Source organism: Vitis vinifera, chromosome 17 (genome assembly GCF_030704535.1).
Source record: "Vitis vinifera cultivar Pinot Noir 40024 chromosome 17, ASM3070453v1".
In the NCBI taxonomy this organism is placed as follows: domain Eukaryota; kingdom Viridiplantae; phylum Streptophyta; class Magnoliopsida; order Vitales; family Vitaceae; genus Vitis; species Vitis vinifera.
The window spans coordinates 14,176,724-14,198,226 of NC_081821.1; the positions used below are offsets into that span (position 1 = coordinate 14,176,724).

At 33.9% G+C, this 21,503-nt stretch overlaps 2 protein-coding genes across 2 annotated transcripts; both read left to right on the forward strand.

The window, feature by feature from the left end:
- Positions 1–11,004: 11,004 nt before the first annotated feature.
- Positions 11,005–11,545, forward strand: LOC104878469 (blue copper protein 1b-like). Its single transcript, XM_010648943.1, has 2 exons — positions 11,005–11,107; positions 11,208–11,545. Exons 1-2 carry the CDS (start codon positions 11,005–11,007, stop codon positions 11,543–11,545), a joined length of 441 nt encoding a protein of 146 aa, XP_010647245.1.
- Positions 11,546–15,026: 3,481 nt separating this feature from the next.
- LOC104878468 (blue copper protein 1a-like) lies at positions 15,027–15,692 on the forward strand. Its single transcript, XM_010648942.1, has 2 exons — positions 15,027–15,189; positions 15,283–15,692. The coding sequence occupies exons 1-2, from the start codon at positions 15,027–15,029 to the stop codon at positions 15,690–15,692; spliced, it is 573 nt and encodes a 190-aa protein (XP_010647244.1).
- Positions 15,693–21,503: the final 5,811 nt, after the last annotated feature.

The following is a 21,503-nucleotide window of genomic DNA, read 5'->3' on the forward strand; positions in this document are numbered from 1 at the left end:
ATGTTGTATACAGTTGAGTATGAAATGAAAGTGGTTAGTAAGCTTAATGGTAAATAAAAAGGCATAGGATGGTTTTATGGAAAAAGTAGGCTAATTGAAAACATTTCATGGAGTGCTCAAGAACCCAAGGTGCTCAACTGCCCTTGATAAGCGCTTAAGCACTCGAGCCATTTTTTTTTATAATAAATTTGTGGTAAAAAAAAAAGATTCTTTTGTCATACCCAACTTGTTAGGATTTTGTTATATAGATATGCCTTCTAGAGTTTAAAAAAGCTTCATGTGCCCTAATATGATATATATATATATATATATATATATATATATATATATATATATATATATATTTTGCATCCTTACCCAGTTTTCTTTTTTGTGAAGCAACCATATAACTTTGACAAAGACTTTGATTCAATGGCATGAAGAAAAGATATGTGCTCCTATGTTCATGGAAAATGACTCACTTGTGCCTCTCTCTCTCCTAAAGTTAATAAAGTAGATCTAATATGATTATAATGGATTACGTTGATTCACATAAGAATGACATATTGGCATAATGATAAATAATAATAAAAAAAGAAATAAAGTTAAAAATCTATAATTATGAAAAAGAAGCAACAAATTGTGAGAATCATGTTACACCTAAAATTTAAGTACACATTTTGCTTTAGATTAGATAGATATGTGGGTCCTTAAATGATCTTCCAGGTTAAATGAAATATCACTTTCAAAAAATAAAAATAAAAATAAAAATAAATAAAAGAAAAAAAAACTAAAGAAAAAACCACAATTTTTATGCTTATTATTAAATTTCTTAGTTAATATAACATATTGGTTGGGGAATTTTTAAGTAAATATATGACAAGATTGGCTGAAATATTAGATTAACCTTTTAGTAGGAAAATTGACAAAATTGATTGAATAGCAAGTGGAAAAAAATTTCCCTAACCAATATGTTATATTAACTAAGAAATATGACATAGACATGGACATGGCATTCTATTAGCTCAAAATGGCATGTACATAATTATTGCCACCAAAAGGTGGTTGCCCTCTACTTTGGATATAGAGGACATGTGGAAAGCAAATTTTGTGCTTGGAGTTAAGATCATAAGGGATCACTTAAGAAGACTTCTTGGTTTGTTTCAAGAGACTTATATTAAGAAAATTCTAGACCAGTTTTGGATGCAAAATTGCAAACCTATTGACACACCTATCGAGAAAAGTTAAACCTCGAGTCTTGATCAGTGCCCTAAGAATGATGAGGAAAGGAAATAACTGGCAAGAGTTCTTTATGCGAGTGCAATTGGAAGCTTGATATATGCTATGTTGTGTACTTGACTTGACATATGTTTTGTAGTTGGATTGGTTAGTCATTACCAAGAGTAACCTAGGCCCTGTTCAATGGCGAGCAACTAAGAAGATTTTTTGTTACCTTAAAGGGACTAGAGATTTTGTCATCTGCTATCAAGATGGGGACTTGGAGATTAAGAAGATACTGTAATGCAGATTGGACTAGTGATAGAGATGAGCGCAAATCTACTATAAGATATGCTTTCTTACTCAATGACACTACTATTACTTGGCGTAGTAAGAAACAATCCTACATTGCTTTATCTACCATGGAGTCATAATATGTCACTTGTTTAGTGACCGTACAGGAGGCTGTTTGGTTGGGGAGATTATTCCAAAACCTAAAAGTCATGGATTTAACCAAAGAGCCTATCACTATTTTTAGGGAAAACATAGCTGCTCTAGCATATAGTTAGGATATGTGAAGCTTGGTTGAAGCTTCAAGTATACTGGATACTTCACTCGATTAGGAGTTTGAGGAGAGTGAACGTAGGCAAGGGGCCGAACCACTATAAAACTTGAGTTTTCTTTCTCTAACTTTATCTCTCTATATTTGTGCTTGTTTTGTTTGAATTTATTGTAATTGAAAAAGAATTTTTAAAACCTAATTTACCCCCCTTTTGGGTGTTTTCCTTATTAAGATTAGCCTTTATTTTCTCAATATGTATTTAATTTTTGGACTCCTACCTAAGTTGATAGATAAAAGTCAAATATGAAGTTATTCCACAAATTCATATAGCATGAACAAAGCCAAATGTGAGACCTTAGGTAGGTGCTTGATAAACGATTGTGCTAAGAAACTCAAGTTAGGCACATAGGGAGACGACTAGGCTAAGATTCCTATGACATTAGAGAGTGACACTCCCACTTTTATGGGAGCTCCATCTTGACATACATATCATAATACTATATGTGCTATCTACAACTATAAGAGAGAGTTGTTAGATGGATCCCTGCTCTAACATTATGTGAACTCTTATAGACTAGTTACTATAAAGTTTACTCTATACCCTTGAACCTAGGACTATGTCATGCAGCAAGGGTAAAATGTCACTACTTTAACATGTAATCCAAGGGTCATGAATGATACGGTCGAATGGAATATGTTAGGAAAATAGTCAAACCTAAATGAATTGACATAAGTGGTTGGGGAAGATTGCTAATAACACACCACTATTTGTAGCTCATATATCAACTTTTTGTTCGATAAAATTATGAGTACAAATATGTATATGAGTTGAGGTTAAACATTTCTAATTGAGATATGACTCATTGAGGGGTTTTTTTTAAAGGTGCTTGAACTGGTATGATTAACAAGTCTGGGCTATAAATGAGATATTTTATTCCGAATGATGTGTTACGCTAGTGAGATGGACACTTATTATAAACACTCCTACTTTATAGCTTCTCATCATGCAACACATTTCTTTTTCTATATGAAAAAAGTGACTTGATGCAAGATTAAGAGAAAAAAAAGACAGATTTTGGCCAATGTTTATGAGTGGGAGATGTTAGAATTAGAATTTTAGTTTATTTTTTTAAAAATTCATTGTCAACATATGGGTTAAATAAAAGGAGGATGAAAAAGTAGATACGATTCCATGAAACTCAAATTTTGTTTTTGAATTAAATTAGTTAAAAAAAAATAGAATGAAGATTATTATCCATTTAGTTTGTAATCCTTATCTTTCACTAATAGGGCTACTTATAAATAGTAGGCTCAATGGTGAGTCCAACAATCCTTTCTCCAAAGGTTTGAGCTTCTTCATCTCTCTTTTATTTTCTCCTAATCAAGTTTTTTTTTTTTTTGGTGTCCATTTACACTTAGAATTTGGAGACTGGAATAATAAAAAAACTCTAGTAGTTTCTTTGAAGAAGGAAGTTACCAACATTAGAGATTATAATTCAAGTTACAAATTAAGATCTTCCATGTATAGATATTTATTTGGACTATAGTTTTATTCTTTTCTTAAGCTATCTTTATCCCCACATTCAAGGCCCTATTTCCCTAGTGCTACAAGGTCTTTTCTTTTTAGGTCATGTGCATAGTTGTCTTTGATGAGCATAGGTTTTGAATTTAGGGATAGTGTTTCGATTTTTCTTTGGAGTGATGTCATAATTTTAGGTCTCGGATTATTCATTTAAGAGGAGAGTTTATTTAGGATCGTTTATCATTTAATTGATTCTCTAATTATTGTTTTTCTAAAAGGTTTGAGTGGTGTCAAAATTGTTAATTTTCATTTAAAAGTGTGTTTTTCTATTTCTATCCCTTCAATCACTTGAATTCTTTATCAAAATTTAGTAACAAAGTAAAGAAGGAATTTGATATAATGCCAAACACATAAGGTTGAATGTTGTATCCTTGTCTATGAAATCTTCTTAAGTTTAACTTTTGTATGAAGTTACTATTCAAGTAAATTATGAAATCATGCCTGTTGATTTTGTATTTTGAAAAATCATGTTTGGTTTAGTTCAAAAATTAAAATTTCTTAAAGTGAAAATGTTACGTTGATCGTGTAGTAAATTGCATTTTTAAACTAAGAGTCAAAGTCGTCATTTGTAATAGTACGAATTACCCTTAAGTGGAATAGACCACTGCATGGAATAGGATAATATCTTATGTCTGAAAGGTGGTTTTCGACAATTAAGGATCATAACTCCACATTAAATACTATAATTGAAAAAAAGACGAAAAAAAAACCTATGTTATGCCTCATAAGTAATATTGTTGTTGTGCTTGAATGATCAATGAATTGTTATGTTATAAAAAAATTGGTCAAACTACAATTCAATCGAATGAGTTAGTATAATGTAATGGATCCGACATGATTTAAACAGAGGACTTGAGCTAGTTAAATGAATCATTTTAGTTAAATAGCAAGTTGGGCACTCAGGCAATAGTTTTAGTTATTTGATTTTATAATTATCATATCCCTTTCACTCTTGAAATGGTCTGACTTCAGGTTCACAATTAATCTAATTGTTTGGATAATTTAGTGAAGTGGTTACATGATTGAGATCAATTGTTTATGAATTGCCCACAATTTATATGATTACCATAATTTCTTGAGTATTAGTGAGATGAAAGCTTGCAATTTGAGTATAGGTCATTCATGTATGTGTTATAATATGTTTCTTAGTGGTGCATAGTGTTTTTGGACACTTTTTTAAGAACCCAAAGCATAGCTCAAGCATTTGGATCACTAGAGCAGCTGCTTGAAAATTGAAGAGTGTTTATTTGTGAATTTTCTAGTTGTTTTCAAATATAATTTCATATTCTTTCATGCATCTTTTTTCAATTTTTCTATCAGATGTCCTTCCATCAAATTTATTGGAGAGTTTTTCCTTTTTCATTTTTTGTCTTAGGTGGTGTTTGTTTTTTGGTTGAATAGAAAAAGTCAAAATATTTAATTTTTTCTATTTAGCTAAAAGTAATATGTTAATATTAACCGGTATATATTAACATGTTCATTTTGGCTTATACTGAACCTATTAAAAACAAATTCACTTTACTTATACGGGTTGATATTAACATGTTCACTTTCTACAGCTTGGGTTTTTGCCATGTTCTACAAATACACATTCTATCCCTCTTCTCATCATATCTAGTTCTAAAGAGCAGCTGCCAAATTTATCCACTGTGTATTCATTAGGCTCTTATCGATACAACCCAGATGATTCTGGATATTATAGGGTCTTATGGGGACCCCTCATGCTTTGGGAGTCTTTTGTTCCTTATCCAATCATAAGCTTCGTGCTAGATGCTAGCCAGTTTTGACTTCTAGCATGACCTATCAATGCTTGCAATTGGCTTCCATTGACGATAGCTCCTAGTCCAAGCCTGTGAGCCACACGCAAGGACAGTTGGTTGACCTTGTTTTGATTGTTGAGGAGGTAGAGGTACAAGATATCAAAGGGCTTATTGCACGTGGACCCGAATTAGGGTGTTAGGTGACCTAGTGAGAAGATATGAATGAATTAATAGATTGATAAATTCATGCCAATTTTTTTTTTCCTCTTAAGTAAAAGAAAAAGAATATATAGACAATTAAATAAAGATAATAAAAAATAATATATAGAAGAAAAAGAAAATGTCTTACTCTCACTCAAATTAAATTCATCTCGTACATATTGATCTTCAATTATTTCTTCCATCTCTCACAACTTCAACCTATCATTTTCTTTACGTATGAAATATAATTTAAACAAAAACCATTAGACCAAATGAAATTAGCCAGATGATCGAAGGCAATCCTCTAAGAACAGATTAAACAAGAAGGAAAGCAACAGCAGCCGTGGTTGCCATCAGAAGCTAATGCCCAGACACCGAGATCCCATAAGCAGGACTGGGTGCTGGTGCTGTGGTGGTGGAGGGGGAGGGGGCCGGTGCAGGAGACGCCCACTCTTCCAGCACAGTGATGGCAAGCTTCTGTCTGTAGTTGGCACAATGGTCGTTTACACCGCAAATATACCACTTCCTTCCAGGGGTGGCCAGTGTAATCACATCATTTCCAGTGGTAAGAGCTTCATTTGGTGGTGGTATAGTGCAGTTCGTGAAGACGGTACCATTCACTTTGAAGACATTGTGCCGGCCCGCCGTGTATTTGAAGACTGAATGTATGAGAATTGATAACAGGACTTTTAGTAGCTTGAACAATTGCGAAGACTGCAAGGGCAATATTCAACTGTTTAGACGCCATTGCAGCTGATTAAAGTTGAGGAGTACTGTAATTCTTGTATCAGCTAATTCAGTGGTTTCTTGGATTGTTGATGTTCATCCTAGGCACTAAAGGGTCTATTTATAGTTAATGTTTAGATCAGAATATTGTTGAAAGGGTCTAAAACATGAAGAACGGGCTGGGTCTGCAGGCCACAAAGCGTTGCCGCGGAAAAAAGCTTTGGTTAGTACGCAATTATTCCATGAGTAATTAATATTATTGTATGACAATTGTAAACCCATAATTCTCTTGGTCGTTTTCTTCGGTCCAGACATACACACTCGAGCATTGAATGGTCAATGTTTAGCTTTAAAAGTACAAATTGAAGTTCCCTGGAAAAGTGAATCTTGGGGCCGGCTTTGTGGCTAGGTAGACATGCACAACGACAAAGTGCTGTTGTGCCAAGCCCAACTCAATTTTCATCACCTTAGCCTAAGTTGATGCATGGGTTTTGGTATTGGGCTTGTGGTAACCCTAAGGTCCAACCTATCAGGGTTGAGGAGCGTTTTTTTGTTCTTAGCTCAGTTTTTTGTGCCCACTATCATGGGCTACAGCTGGCCCTGTCTTTGGCCTAATATATCAGTTCGAGTAAAAGTAGATTACAGGGCAATAGTACAGAAGAGTTTCCACCAGTCCTCTTTCTAGGGTTTTAATCTTCATCATTCTCTTGCAATCTCCGTCTTATTCTTTCTTCATGCTTAAGGAAGGACTATAGTGATGAGATTTGTTCCTATTTCTTTCTAGTTGTGGCCTAATGTATGATTTTTTTTAATATTTATATTATTTATATTTAATGATCATGTAAATGATATAAAAAAAAGACTTACTAAGAAAATTATAATGATGGTTGGTAATCAATTAAATGAAATTTAAAATAAAATAATTATAATTAATTTTTATATTAAAATATTCTTTTAATATTAAAATTATAATCTATTTAATATAGTAATGTTTGTCTAAATACAACAAAAGTGCAAAGTTGGCCCAACGGCTGCCAAGGGTTCAATTTGAACTTTTTAACTTGGATTTGAGTTGGCCAAGTAAGACGGTAAGAGGAGCATGAAAATATATTTGATAGAAATATTGGGAAATTTTTTAAAATATCGTTGATATATCAGCCGATGATAATCAATGATCAATTTCATATTTACCCTTCCCTTTCGTCCATGTGCATACTTGATGGTTAAAGTGCCCATGACTCCATTCCTACCTTTTTAAAACACCTCAATTCCTTGCTTAGTTGCCCCACCTATAGAAAAGTTTGTAATAAAATCGTTGGTTAGTCTTTCCTTATCATATTTCGTATCTGTGGAGTCTGATACCTAATATTGCAGCAAATCCCATTGAAACTTTAATCCTTGCTTAGATCATGATGGTCAATACTATATATTAAGCTAGGCTACAAAGTTACAATTCCATATTTGGCATTTCATCACATAATGAAACTTTATTGTTCCATGTGAATTTGATTCATAAAATTTTCCATTTAAAAAAAGTTCAAGATCACTTTAGTCAATCATAAAGCCGTAGAAGTTCATTATCAACCATGGAAACTCAAGTGGAGTCATTGATTAAAAGTTTCACATTGCTTGCTTCTTGCTAAATGTTCTAAGACTCCCAATATAATCAACCTAGGTTAAGGTCATGTAAATTGAGTTTGGATTGGGACTTTTGTTGTTCCACTTTCTAGTTTTGTAAGAATGGCCTAGGGTCCAAGCCGGCCAGAATAACTTCTTCAAGGGACTTCCATTTGTGGTACTTTTGAAGTTAAACGTACTCATTATTTAATTTATACCTAAAACACACTAGTGATTGCTCAGAGAAATTATCATTCGATATTTGTGTATATATGTGTAGGCCAAAGGAAACCGCCAAAACATGCATGTTTTTATAATTGTCATACAACATTAGGCATGGCTTAATTGCGTACCAACCAAAGTTTTCTCCGGCAACACCCATGGCCGGCGATTCGGCCTGTTCCTTTTTTTTTTTTTTTTTTTAAGGCTTTCAATGAGATTTTGCAGGTCAAAACATTTCGCTATAAATAGACTTTTAATTTAGACCCCAAGATGAAAATCACCGGTTCAAGTAACCATTGAAGCTAATCATTAGAAGAAACTTGGTGACTACTCGACTTCAATAAGCTCCAATGACTTCTAAGCAGTTTGTTGGCGCCATAGCAATCTTGGCATTTGTTCTTCCAACTGTGGCCATGGAAACAGAGTTTACTGTTGGAGATGATGACCAAGAATGGACCATCAATTTCAACTATGAAGCCTAGGCCAAGGACAAAGTATTTCATGTTGGAGATGAGTTAGGTAATGTAGCTCAAGCCTTAAGCTAAGCTAGGATTTCATGTTCCTTTTATCACTTCCTTCGATTCAAGCTGCTAAAAGTATTACGGTCGATTCTCATACATGCAGCCTTCAAATACACGATGGGACGACACAATGTCTTCAAAGTGAATGGTACGACCTTCATGATTTTCTCAAAACCTATATTTTTTTCTTCAAATAATTTTCAACAATAAATAAAAATCATAAGGCATGAATGCATCAACAGTCTCCCAATAATTTATAAATGCAAGTCACATGCAAATGCTTCAATACTCTCCAACACAAATTTATAAAAACAAATTCCTTCTTCATATATTTCCAATTACTTGACATTTTTATCAAATTAAGCATAAAATTATTTAAGAATATCCAAAAGATAATTACACCAATTTCAACTCATATTTCATCCATTCAACTTACATGCTCAAGTAATATATGATATCAATAACTAGAAATAAATAAAAAAAGTAGAATGAGAGAAAGAGAGACAATGACACCAGATTTTAGGTGGAGAATCTCTTAAGAAATAAAAATCCACAGGTATACAAGTGATAAAAAATATTCATTATGAAGAATAAAAACTGAATAGTACAAAGTTTTATATAACTCAGGCCTACCAATCATTTTCGAACCACTTAATTAATACCTTTCTATTTTAACTTCACACCTTCTTTCAAAGCATACTTGAAGTCCACACCAAACTCAATATTAATATCTTCTTGAATTCACACAAGAAGAAAATGAGTTTTTGAAAGTATTAAGTAGTAGATTTGAATGTCCTATTTATATATTCTCGATGAATAACAAGTATGAAGCCAAATTTCAAATCCTGAATTCTAATTTCATATCAGCCTAAACTTTTGAATTTTCATAGTCTATCGTAGATTTGAACTTGATTAGCCAAAGGACATCTTTAAATCCACAAATTTGGTGGAAAATATATATGTTCTTCTTACTGTTCTCAAGCTATGATTTATTTATTTTTTAAAAATATTATTAAAATATGACCTTTTGCAAAATATTAAGACTTTTTCAATAAAAATTATCACTTGAAACCCATCTCTTAAAAAAATGAATTTACTATAAATGGGTGACCCTTGATCTTGTATTTTTGTTCTACATAAAAAACATAAAAAATAATTTTTTTTTATACAAAACTCATAACATGGATTTCATCAGGCATAAAATTACTATAGTTTTAGAAATGTTTTTTTTTTTTCTAATTTTTTTATCAGAGAATGATATTTTAAAAAATAAAAACCACAACACTTGTGCAGAATGATCTTTCAAGTTAAATGATTTACTATGAAGCAAGCAAAGCAATGCACGACCAGAATTCTAAGTGCCTGCCTGTGTCTTGTCTATCACTTTTTTCATTGAAACATATGCTAATAAATTTGCATGTAGACATTATAAATATACTGGTGTTTGACTCTTGTTCTTAATTTCTGATGTAGGTAGAGATGCCGAGGAGGCATACATTCAAAGGACTCCACTGGTCTCAAATATGTATTGAAACTGCATTATCAAAATCCGATTTCCTTTTTTTTTAAAAGAACAATAAAAACTAAAGGATGAAAGAGAAAGAGAAAGAAATCATTTTAAACAAAAGTTTAAAAAGAAAAGCTAAAATGCACATTAGTTTGGTGAAAAAGGTTGTTTATAACCCCAAAAAGATTGAAAAATTGGTGATGAAATCATTGGACTTTCTTGCCTTGTCGTATTTGTATCGAAGGAATGTGACACCCGATGTTTCAAGGCATTACATTGAAACTTTAATCCTTGGTTAGATCATGATGTCCAATACTATATACTAAGCTAGGGTACAAAGTTACAATGTCATATTTAGCATTTCATCACATAATAAAACTTCAAAATATTGTTCCACATGAATTTGATTCATAAAATTTTCCATTTAAAAAAAGTTGTAGACGCTCATTATCAACCATGGAAACTCAAGTGGAGTCGTTGATTAAAAGTTTGATATTGCTAGCTTGCTAAATGCTCTAAGAGACTCCCAATATAATCAGCCTAGGTTAAGGTCACGTAAATTGAGTTTGAATTAGGACTTTTGTTGTTTCACTTTCTAGTTATGTAAGTATGGCCTAGTGTCCAAGCCGGCCAGAATAACTTCTTCAAGAGACTTCCATTTGTACTATTTTCAAAGTTAATCACTATTTAATTTATACCTAAAACACACTAGTGATTGCTCAAAGAAATTATGATTCAATATTTGTGTATATATGTTTAGGCCAAAGGAAACCATCAAAAGAAATATGTTTTTAAAATTTTCATACAACATTAGGCATGGCATAAATGCGTACCAACCAAAGGTTTCTCCGGCAACACCCTCTAGCCGGCTGACCCAGCCTATTCATGTTGTTTTGAAGGTTTTCAATGAAATTCTGCAGGTCAAAACATTTAGCTATAAATAGATCCTTAATTTAGACCCCAAGATGAAAATCACCTGTTTAAGTAACCATTGAAGCTGAACATTAGAAGAAACTTGGTGACTACTCAACTTCAATAAGCTCCAATGGCTTCTAAGCGGTTTGTTGGCGCCATGGCAATCTTGGCATTTGTTTTTTCCTGTTGTGGCCATGGCAACTGAATTTAGTATTGGAGATGACCAAGGATGGACCATTAATTTCAACTATGAAGCTTGGGCCAAGGAGAAAGTATTTCATGTTGGAGATAAACTAGGTAATGTAGCTCAAGCCTTAAGCTATGATTTCATGTTCCTTTTATAACTTCCTTTTATTCCAGCTGCTAAAAGTATTATGGTCAATTCTCATACATGCAGTCTTCAAATACACGGCAGGACGACATAATGTCTTCAAAGTGAATGGTACGGCCTTCACGAACTGCACTATACCACCAGCAAATGAAGCTATTACCACTGGAAATGATGTAATTACACTGTCCACCCTTGGGAGGAAGTGGTACATATGTGGTGTAAACGACCATTGCGCTAACTATGGACAGAAGCTTGTCATCACTGTATTGGAAGAGTCGGCGTCTCCTGCACCGGCCCCCTCCAACCCCACAACACCAGCACCCAACTCTGCTCATGGGATCTCTGGGTCCAGGTATCAACTTCTGATGGCAGCCATGGTTGCTCTTGCCTTCCTAGCTGTTTGATGATTTGTTTTTACTCCAGGAGTACCTTTGATCATCTAGTTTTCAAGAATTTTCTTCTGGCTTATGGTTTTTTTATTCAATTATTTTTTATATGATTGAAAGAAAATGGTATCTTCGAAATATGAAAGATGGAAAAGAGAAATGAGGATGAATACCTGTTGTGACAGTCTGACAATTTTTTTTTTTTTTTAAGTTATTGATGTTTTTATACCTTGCTGTTTTATAATTATTTAATCAATATAATATAAAGTTAATGTAACAGTATGAAGAAATAATGTGAGCCTATAGAAGCCTTTAGATTATTGAAGAATGATGAGTTATACTTTCTAAGACCACTCAAAGAATGGGAGGATATTTTTAATTTGCTTTCCACTTATAAAGACTTATGCTTTGTTTGGATTATGAAAATAATTAGGAAATAATTTTATTTTATTTTTTAAACAAAAGGAAGAAATCTTACATTCTCTTATTAGGTTTAATGTAAGAAAATTAGAAGGAAAATCAAATTCAGTAAAATTTATTTGGTTTCAAATCCTTCACTATCAGATGAACTTCCTCCCCTAGTTTGGTGTGATAACAAAAGTGCACCTGCCCTAGCTGCCAATCCGATCTTCCATGCCCTCTCAAAACACATTGATATAGATCTTCATTTTATTCTTGATAAAGTCCTTCATAAAACCCTTAGTAAGTATATTCCCTCATCTGGTCAGGTCGCCGATATCTTCACCAAGCATCTTCCAAGCTTACAGTTCTCCACCTTTTATAGCAAACTCTCCATTGTCCCATGCCCTATAACTGAACAACATAACATTACTAGGAGTAGTAACTGAACCTCAACACTTGCAACAACAAGAACAAACTACCAGAAGCAGCAACCGCACCTCAAGACCTGCAACAATATGAACAGACTATTGTTAATGATTAGTTAGACTGTTATCAAGAACTGCTAAAGCAACAACTACAGTTAGAAGGATTTGTGTCTATATATATATATATATATATATATATATATATATATATATATATATGTAGTAGGCTTCAGAACAAAGTAATCTATAATAAATATCTCTATGATTGTTTTTTTGCTAAAACAAAAAAATCATTCCCTGGTAACTCGTAGCCTACTATGAATAGTGGCAATGATTGTCGAGGGTGGCCCTAAAGGTGGAAGGAGGAGTCTCTCTTTGTTATCTTATTCTTCTTCTTGCAAATTCCCTTCTTATCCATGAACTCCTTTAACTTCCCACTTTTTACAAACTCTTTTATATGTCGTTTTGGACTACAAAACATCAATGAATATTTTTTAAAAATTATTTTAAAAATTATTTTTTAGAATTGTTTTGAAAACATTTCCCCAATAGAGCCTTAGCCACCACCCCTCTGTGAGGCTACTACCACCTCAAGTGCTAGGAACCAAGGAAAAGTTAGCAATCAAGTGGAAGCTCTCTCAGTTTATGAGACTCTTCATTGATTGGAAATGATTTGGCAACATCCATATCTTAGTTAATGCACTATGAAGTTGTTGATCTATGGTTTTAATATGCATATGCTTCGGCTTGTTAGATTTAGGGTCTTACAATGTTTTTGCATACACCCTATCGCCCAGGGAAGGGAATGGAGATATCTAGGTAACCCAAACAAAAAGTTTGATTATATCGATTGTTGAATAGCTTTGTTACTTTGTATCACATACCTCATTAATGCATCATCAGGTAATGATAGTGAGATCCTTGACTTAGGGATAAGGTTGCATGCACTGTGTATTATGTGTGAAGTTAATTGCTTTTAAAGCCTATCTTATCATAACCTTGGGACGGAACAGAAACTCCATAGGCTTCGATTTCAAACAACCCGATCCCATTTTGATACATGCTTTTTAGTATGCCATGTGTCACTTGATTTGAACGACCCACATGTATATAGCTATGCTTCTACTAAAGATGGTATAGTTGCTAATACATCAGGCTGACATACAAACGTGATAGGAAAATCCTTAAAAGCTTTTGCATTACATGCCTCCTTAAATTTCTTTTAAATTTTTTAGGACGTTGAAACTAATTAAAGTAGTATTTGTTGGGACACCTCCCCCTGATAACACGTGGCACACATCTCCTGATGACGCGTGGCACACATTCTCATCCGGATCAACCTCATCTGGATTTCCCCAAGAGTACACGTGACGCGCCTCTCCTATCCGGACTCCCTCAAGGAAAGGCGCACGACACTCACAAACATAGCATCCGGACGACTGCCACAGCGCATCCGGAAGAACCGACATACACTATCCGGGTATGTTCGTCCGGATCATTGACTAAAGTAAGCAAGTCTTACACGTTATCACAACAGTCTGCCATGGCCCACGTTCCGCCACCTGCAAGGTGAAAGGACAAGAATGAAGTGACAACAAGTCACTTCCTACGATCACTTCCCACGATTTCTGACAATCACAGCAACTACCACGATCTCTGTCAGCCGCCTATAGGGTGATGATGGCCCTGCCACTGCCTAGTGTTATCATGACAAAACAAAATATCTCCCTACCATTAAAGGGAGAAACAAAGCCTCTGATACTATATATATGAACCTTCACACAAAGAGGAAGGTAAGCTTGCTATACCTGGTAAAAGGCCAACTGATTTATCTCTATCTCTCTAACCATGGCTGACAAAACCATCGGAGGGTGCGTCCGGACACCCTGTCCGGATGCCTTTTGCAGGTATTACGATTGAATCAAGAATCTGTATTGGTTCAGATCGTGCGTCCACCCATTTGGCAACTACGTGGATCATCAGGGACGTGAGGCCTCAACAATATTGCTTCCAATTTTGCATTTGATGTGCCGTTACATAATTAATTTCCATTCTAATTTTCTGTAACATGCGTGATCTAACCATGACATGTTTTTAAGAATAAAATGCATATCTGAGTCATGGATCATAAAGTGGTAGAGATTGCTTCATGAACAACTTAGATTGATTAAAAGGTCGTGCAAATTGGGTTTGGATTGGCATTTTTGTGGTCCCACTTTTTCTATTTGCCTTTTCCAGCCTAGTCTCCAAGCCGGCAAGAGTCACCCTCTTAAGGGAGTTCCATTTGTACTTCCAAAGTTAACAATTAGCCATTCTTTAATAATTTATGCCAAAATCATGACTCAAGTTCAAAAAAATTATCGTTCTTTATTTGATAGTATGTTTGGACAAAGGAAATCGCTTAAAGAAGAAAATTCTTTGTTTTGTAACTATTGTCCAACATTAGCCATGGCATAACTTCGTTCTAACCAGAGTTTGACCTGGCAACTCGCTGTGGCCTGCGAACCCAGCCTGTTTCTCATGGCTGTTGAGGCTTTCGATGAAACTCCGAGCTAAAAAAGTTGCTATAAATAGACCCTTTAGACCCTTAAATGGACATCAGTGCAAGTCGGAGAAACACATTGAAGCTGGTATAAAGAAACTTTACCACTAATCAACTTCAATCAGCTCTAATGGCTTCTAAACATTTAGCTGCCCTTGCAATCTTCGCAATTGTTCTTCTTGCTGTGGCCATGGCAACTGAGTTTACTGTTGGAGATGATCAAGGTTGGACCATTAATTTCGACTATGTAGCCTGGGCCAAGGACAAAGTCTTTCATGTTGGTGATAAACTAGGTAATGTAGCTCAAACTATCACTTTCTTTTCCCTTTATGACTTCTTTTAATTCAAGCTGCTAAAGATATTGTCGTCAATTCTCATACATGCAGTCTTCAAATACACGGCAGGAAGGCATAATGTCTTCAAAGTTAACGGTACTGCCTTCACAAACTGCACTATACCACCAGCAAATGAGGCTCTTACCACTGGAAATGATGTGATTACACTGGCCACCCCTGGAAGGAAGTGGTATATTTGTGGTGTGAACGACCATTGTGCCAACTATGGACAGAAGCTTGCCATCATAGTGCTGGAAGCGTGGGTGTCTCCTGCATCAGCCCCCTCCACCCTCACAGCATCAGCTCCCTCCACCCCCGCAGCGCCAGCCCCCTCCACCCCCGCAGCACCAGCCCCTTCCACCCCCACAGCACCAGCACCCAGTTCTGCTTATGGGATCTCGGTGTCTGGGTATCAGCTGCTGATGGCAGCCATGGTTGTTGTTGCTTTCCTACTCGTTTGATCTGCTTTTTCTCCGGGAGTACCTTTGATCATCTATTTTTCAAGAGATTTCTTTGTTTCATTGTTCTTTAATTCAATTATTTTTTGGACTGAAAAATGCGATGTGAGATGAAGTTTGAGTGGAAATGAAACATCCATTTTTTTTTGTTTCTATCATTCTAATTTAATTCTTTGATTTTTCTTTTCATTCTTTTTATCTAATTTAATTCTTTGAATTTTCACACTATCTTTCTAATCATTTATAAGGCATACTTAGTTGTTTGCGGTTTTTTTCCTCCATATTTACTGCAAAGAGCATCAGAATTGGACATGTGTCTGCACTTCTTTACTGAACTTTCGAAAATAATGAAGCTTAACATGGACTGAGTTCGGATCAGTACATACTTTCCTTATGTTCCCTTTGAAATATTAAATGGTACAAACTTTTGCATGTTGGTCACAAAACATAGTGCAGGTTGCTGTGTATGCCCATTTGAGTTTCAACATTCTGCACATCTCCCTATCTTCTTTTAATGCTAGAACCACTCCACAAATTCTGTCAAACATCCATCAATTGGGTAACAGAATCATCTTTGTGCATTGCCATTTTTGAGTGTGATCTGCTACCTTCTTTCTGTTACTTGTTTCCAGATTGATGCCACTTGTATGTGATTGAAGGAGACTTAAACGAGCATGACAGAATTGTTGGTGAACTGTGTGCGTGAGACAATGAGGGACTATCTGAATTTGATTGATTTAGGTCTCAAAAATAAGCATGCAAGAAGGTAGGACATGGTAGTGGAACTTAGAATTTTTTGCTAGTTCTTGGTTTTACATTACCAAGTTGTAATTGAAATGATGAGCATTTCATTCTTATTTTACCGTCTGGTTTGTATGGAAGAGATTGATGCTTATCACTTAGAGAAAGGATTTGGTGAAAATGACAACACTCACTTAAGTCTGTTATTGATTTTGATATATATATATATAACTATTACTTATTGATTTTGATATATATAGCTATTACAAGAAGGATTAGTTAGTTACTTATAGTCTAAGTTGGCATAACAAACTCTCAGCAAACTGCCTAATAGGTATAAGCTTAATTTAACTGTATCACTAATATACCCCTCACATGCTAAACGATGGTACTAAGTGAAAGCTTGTTACACAGGAAAAGAAAATGAGAAATAGACAAAGGCTTAGAAAAGACATTAATTGTTTGCTCTTTATTTGGAATATAACAAACATCCACTTCATTGTTGAGCACTTTCTCAAGCATGAATTGAATATCAATCTCGATATGTTTAGTTTTGGCATGAAAAATAGGATTTGAAGTAACACAATAACACCAATGTTATCACACCACCACATGAGGGTTTTTCAAGAGAAAGACCTAACTCATGAAATAGAGATTGAATCCAAATCAATTTTGTAGTGGTAGAAGCTGAAGCACAATATAGGAACCGAGACTTTTTTTTATTGAAGAATTGACTGACACACTTTGACAACTAGATTGAGAAACACTAGGCTCTTGTAGCAAATAAAGCAAGGCCTTGAACATTTGGCTATAATTTGGTTTATTATTATTTTTCACCCATTGGGTCCATGAAGAGCTAATACATGGATATCTTATAGAAAGATGTGCCAAAATCCTCCTAAAGGCCAACACATTTAATGATTTGCTCTATTGAAGTTTAGATACGTGGGCAAGCAAACAAAAAACAGTACAAGAATGGGTCATAAATAAGGGATGCTTATGTATGGTCGTGAAAACATCATTGTACAACAAATGAAACCTACAATTAATAATTAATATAAATTAAAACATTAAATAAAAATTAATTTATGAATAATCTTACTCATGAAATGCTCGTGGATCCCTTAAAACATCAATAAGCAATCTGAAATCATTAGTTTGATTCATTTCTAAGCCATATTAGTTTTCTTAAATGTCGTGTAACACACATGCAATATTATTTTGGATAAACTGAAGATTTACTCCCATATTGTCATCACATGATCTTGTGATTTTCGCCTGCTATAGTAAGTATGTTGTATGCAGCACTTACTATTAATCAAATTTATGAGAAATGCTAGTAACGTATGGAATACCTTCCTAAGAAAACCTGGCCAAAGAAGGTTTAACTCTTTGTCTAAAACTTGAGCATTTCTCAATATTACATTACCACATAAAACTTTTAGATTTATAAAAAAAAATGTATAAATAAAAAAGAAATAAATTAAACTTGCCACGACATCTTGAGCTACAAGATTCCACATGCAGAAAAAAAATGACCAAGGGTACTTTGAATAATGAGAACTTGGCCTTGCCAAAACCCTTTTCAATTCTAGGCTATAAATTGGTCTATTATTATTTTTCACCCATTGGGTTCATGAAAAGCTAATACATGGATATGTTGTAGAAATATGGGCCAAAATCCTCCTAAAGGCCAACACATTTAATGATCTGCTCTATTGAAGTTTAGATACGTGGGCAAGCAAACGAAAAGTAGTACGACAAGACGGGGTCATAAATAAGGGATGCTTATGTATGGTCGTGAAAACATCATTGTACAACAAATGAAACCTGCAATTAATAATTAATATAAATTAAAACATTAAATAAAAATTAATTTATGAATAATCTTACTCATGAAATGCTCGTGGATCCCTTAAAACATCAATAAGCAATCTGAAATCATTAGTTTGATTCATTTCGAAGCCATATTAGTTTTCTTAAATGTCGTGTAACACACATGCAATATTATTTTGGATAAATTGAAGATTTACTCCCATATTGTCATCACATGATCTTGTGATTTTCACCTACTATAGTAAGTATGTTGTATGCAACACTTACTATTAATCAAATTTATGCGAAATGTTAGTAGCATATGGAATACCATCCTAAGAAAACCTGGCCAAAGAAGGTTTAACTCTTCGTCTAAAACTTGAGCATTTCTCACTATTACATTAACACATAAAACTTTTAGATTTATAAAAAAAAAATCTATAAATAAAAAAGAAATAAAATAAACTTACCACGACATCTTGAGCTACAAGATTCCACATGAAGAAAAAAAAATGACCAAGGGTACTTTGAATAATGAGAACTTGGCCTTGTAAAAACCCTTTTCAATTCTTGGCTGTAAATTGGTCTATTATTATTTTTCACCCATTGGGTTCATGAAAAGCTATCACATGGATATCCTGCAGAAATATGTGAGAAAACCCTCCTAAAGGCCAACACATTTGATACTCTGCTATATTGAAGCAGACATACGTGGGCGAGCAAACGAAAAGCAGTACGACAAGAAGGGGTCATAAATAACGGATGTTTAAGTATTTTTGTGAAAGCATCACTATACATATAATTAAACCAACAATTAATTATTTATATAAATTAAAACATTAAATAAAAATAAATATATGAGTAATCTTACTCATGAAATGCTTGTGGATCCCTTAAAACATCAATAAGCAATCTGAAATCATTAGTTTGATTCATTTCGAACCCATAGTAGTTATTCAAAATGTCGTGTAACACACATGCAATATTATTTTAAATAAACTGAAGACCTAGTCCCATATTTTTGTCACATGATCTTGTGATTTTCGTATGCCATATTAAGCATCTTGTATGTAACACTTACTATTAATCAAATTTATGTGAAATGCTAGTAGAATATGAAATACCAACCCAAGAAAACCAGGCCAAAGAAGGTTTAACTCTTCGTTTAAAGCTTGAGCATTTCCTTACAGTACATAAACACATATATCTTTGAGATTTATAAAAGAAAAATAATGCACAAATAAAATAGAAATAAATTAAACTTGCCAACACACCATGAGCTACAAGATTTCCCATGAAGACAAAAAATGACCAAGGCTAATTTAAATAATGAGAACTTGGCCATGCCAAAACCCTTCTCAATTCTTAGTTATATTTTGGTTTATTCTTATTTTTCACCCATTGGGTCCATGAAGAGCTAATACATGGATATCTTGTAGAAATATGTGCCAAAATCCTCCTAAAGGCCAACACATTTAATGATCTGCTATATTGAAGTTGAGATACGTGGGCGAGCAAACGAAAAGCGGTACGACAAGAAGGTGTCATAAATAAGGAATGCTTATGTATGGTCGTGAAAACAAGATTGTAAGCCAAATGAAACCAATAATTAATAATTAGTATAAATTAAAACATTAAATAAAAATTAATATATGAATAATCTTACTCATGAAAGGCTCGTGGATCCCTTAAGACATCAATAAGCAATCTGCAATCCTTAGTTTGATTCATTTTGAAGCCATATCAGTTGTCTTAAATGTCGTGTAACAAACGTTCAATATTATTTTGGATAAACTGAAGATCTAGTCCCATATTGTCATCACATGATCTTGTGATTTATGCCTGTTATAGTTAGTATGTTGTATGCAATACTTACTATTAATCAAACTTATGCGAAATGCTAGTAGTATATGGAATGTCATCCCAAGAAATCCTGGTCAAAGATGGTTTATCTCTTCGTCTTAAACTTGAGCATTTCCCTCCATTGCATTAACACATAAAACTTTTAGATTTAAAAAAAAAATGTATAAAAAATAAAAAATAAAATAAACTTGCCTTGACATCATGAGCTACAAGATTCCCCATGAAGAAAAAAAATGACCAAGGGTAATTTGAATAATGAGAATTTTTCCATGCCAAAACCCTATTCAATTCTTGGCTATAATTAGGTCTATTATTAATTTTCACCCATGGGGTCCATGAAGATCTAATACATGGATACCTTGCAGAAATATGAGCCAAAGTCCTCCTAAAGGCCAACACATTTAATGATCTGCTATATTGAAGTTGAGATATGTGGGCGAGCAAACGAAAAGCGGTACGACAAGAAGGTGTCATAAATAAGGAATGCTTATGTATGGTCCTGAAAACAAGATTGTAAGCCAAATGAAACCAATAATTAATAATTTGTATAAATTAAAACATTAAATAAAAATTAATATATGAATAATCTTACTCATGAAAGGCTCGTGGATCCCTTAAGACATCAATAAGCAATCTGCAATCCTTAGTTTGATTCATTTTGAAGCCATATCAGTTGTCTTAAATGTCGTGTAACAAACGTTCAATATTATTTTGGATAAACTGAAGATCTAGTCCCATATTGTCATCACATGATCTTGTGATTTATGCCTGTTATAGTTAGTATGTTGTATGCAATACTTACTATTAATCAAACTTATGCGAAATGCTAGTAGTATATGGAATGTCATCCCAAGAAATCCTGGTCAAAGATGGTTCATCTCTTCGTCTTAAACTTGAGCATTTCCCTCCATTGCATTAACACATAAAACTTTTAGATTTAAAAAAAAAATGTATAAAAAATAAAAAATAAAATAAACTTGCCTTGACATCATGAGCTACAAGATTCCCCATGAAGAAAAAAAATGACCAAGGGTAATTTGAATAATGAGAATTTTTCCATGCCAAAACCCTTTTCAATTCTTGGCTATAATTAGGTCTATTATTAATTTTCACCCATGGGGTCCATGAAGATCTAATACATGGATACCTTGCAAAAATATGAGCCAAAGTCCTCCTAAAGGCCAACACATTTAATGATCTGCTATATTGAAGTTGAGATACGTGGGCGAGCAAACGAAAAGCGGTACGACAAGAAGGTGTCATAAATAAGGAATGCTTATGTATGGTCGTGAAAACAAGATTGTAAGCCAAATGAAACCAATAATTAATAATTAGTATAAATTAAAACATTAAATAAAAATTAATATATGAATAATCTTACTCATGAAAGGCTCG

Excerpts from the sequence above, each read along its gene's own strand:
- LOC104878468 (XM_010648942.1), top strand. The coding sequence starts at position 15,027 with ATGGCTTCTAAACATTTAGCTGCCCTTGCAATCTTCGCAATTGTTCTT. Across the intron at positions 15,190-15,282 it reads TCATGTTGGTGATAAACTAG|TCTTCAAATACACGGCAGGA; the intron begins GTAATGTAGCTC and ends TCATACATGCAG.
- LOC104878469 (XM_010648943.1), top strand. The coding sequence starts at position 11,005 with ATGGCAACTGAATTTAGTATTGGAGATGACCAAGGATGGACCATTAAT. Across the intron at positions 11,108-11,207 it reads TCATGTTGGAGATAAACTAG|TCTTCAAATACACGGCAGGA; the intron begins GTAATGTAGCTC and ends TCATACATGCAG.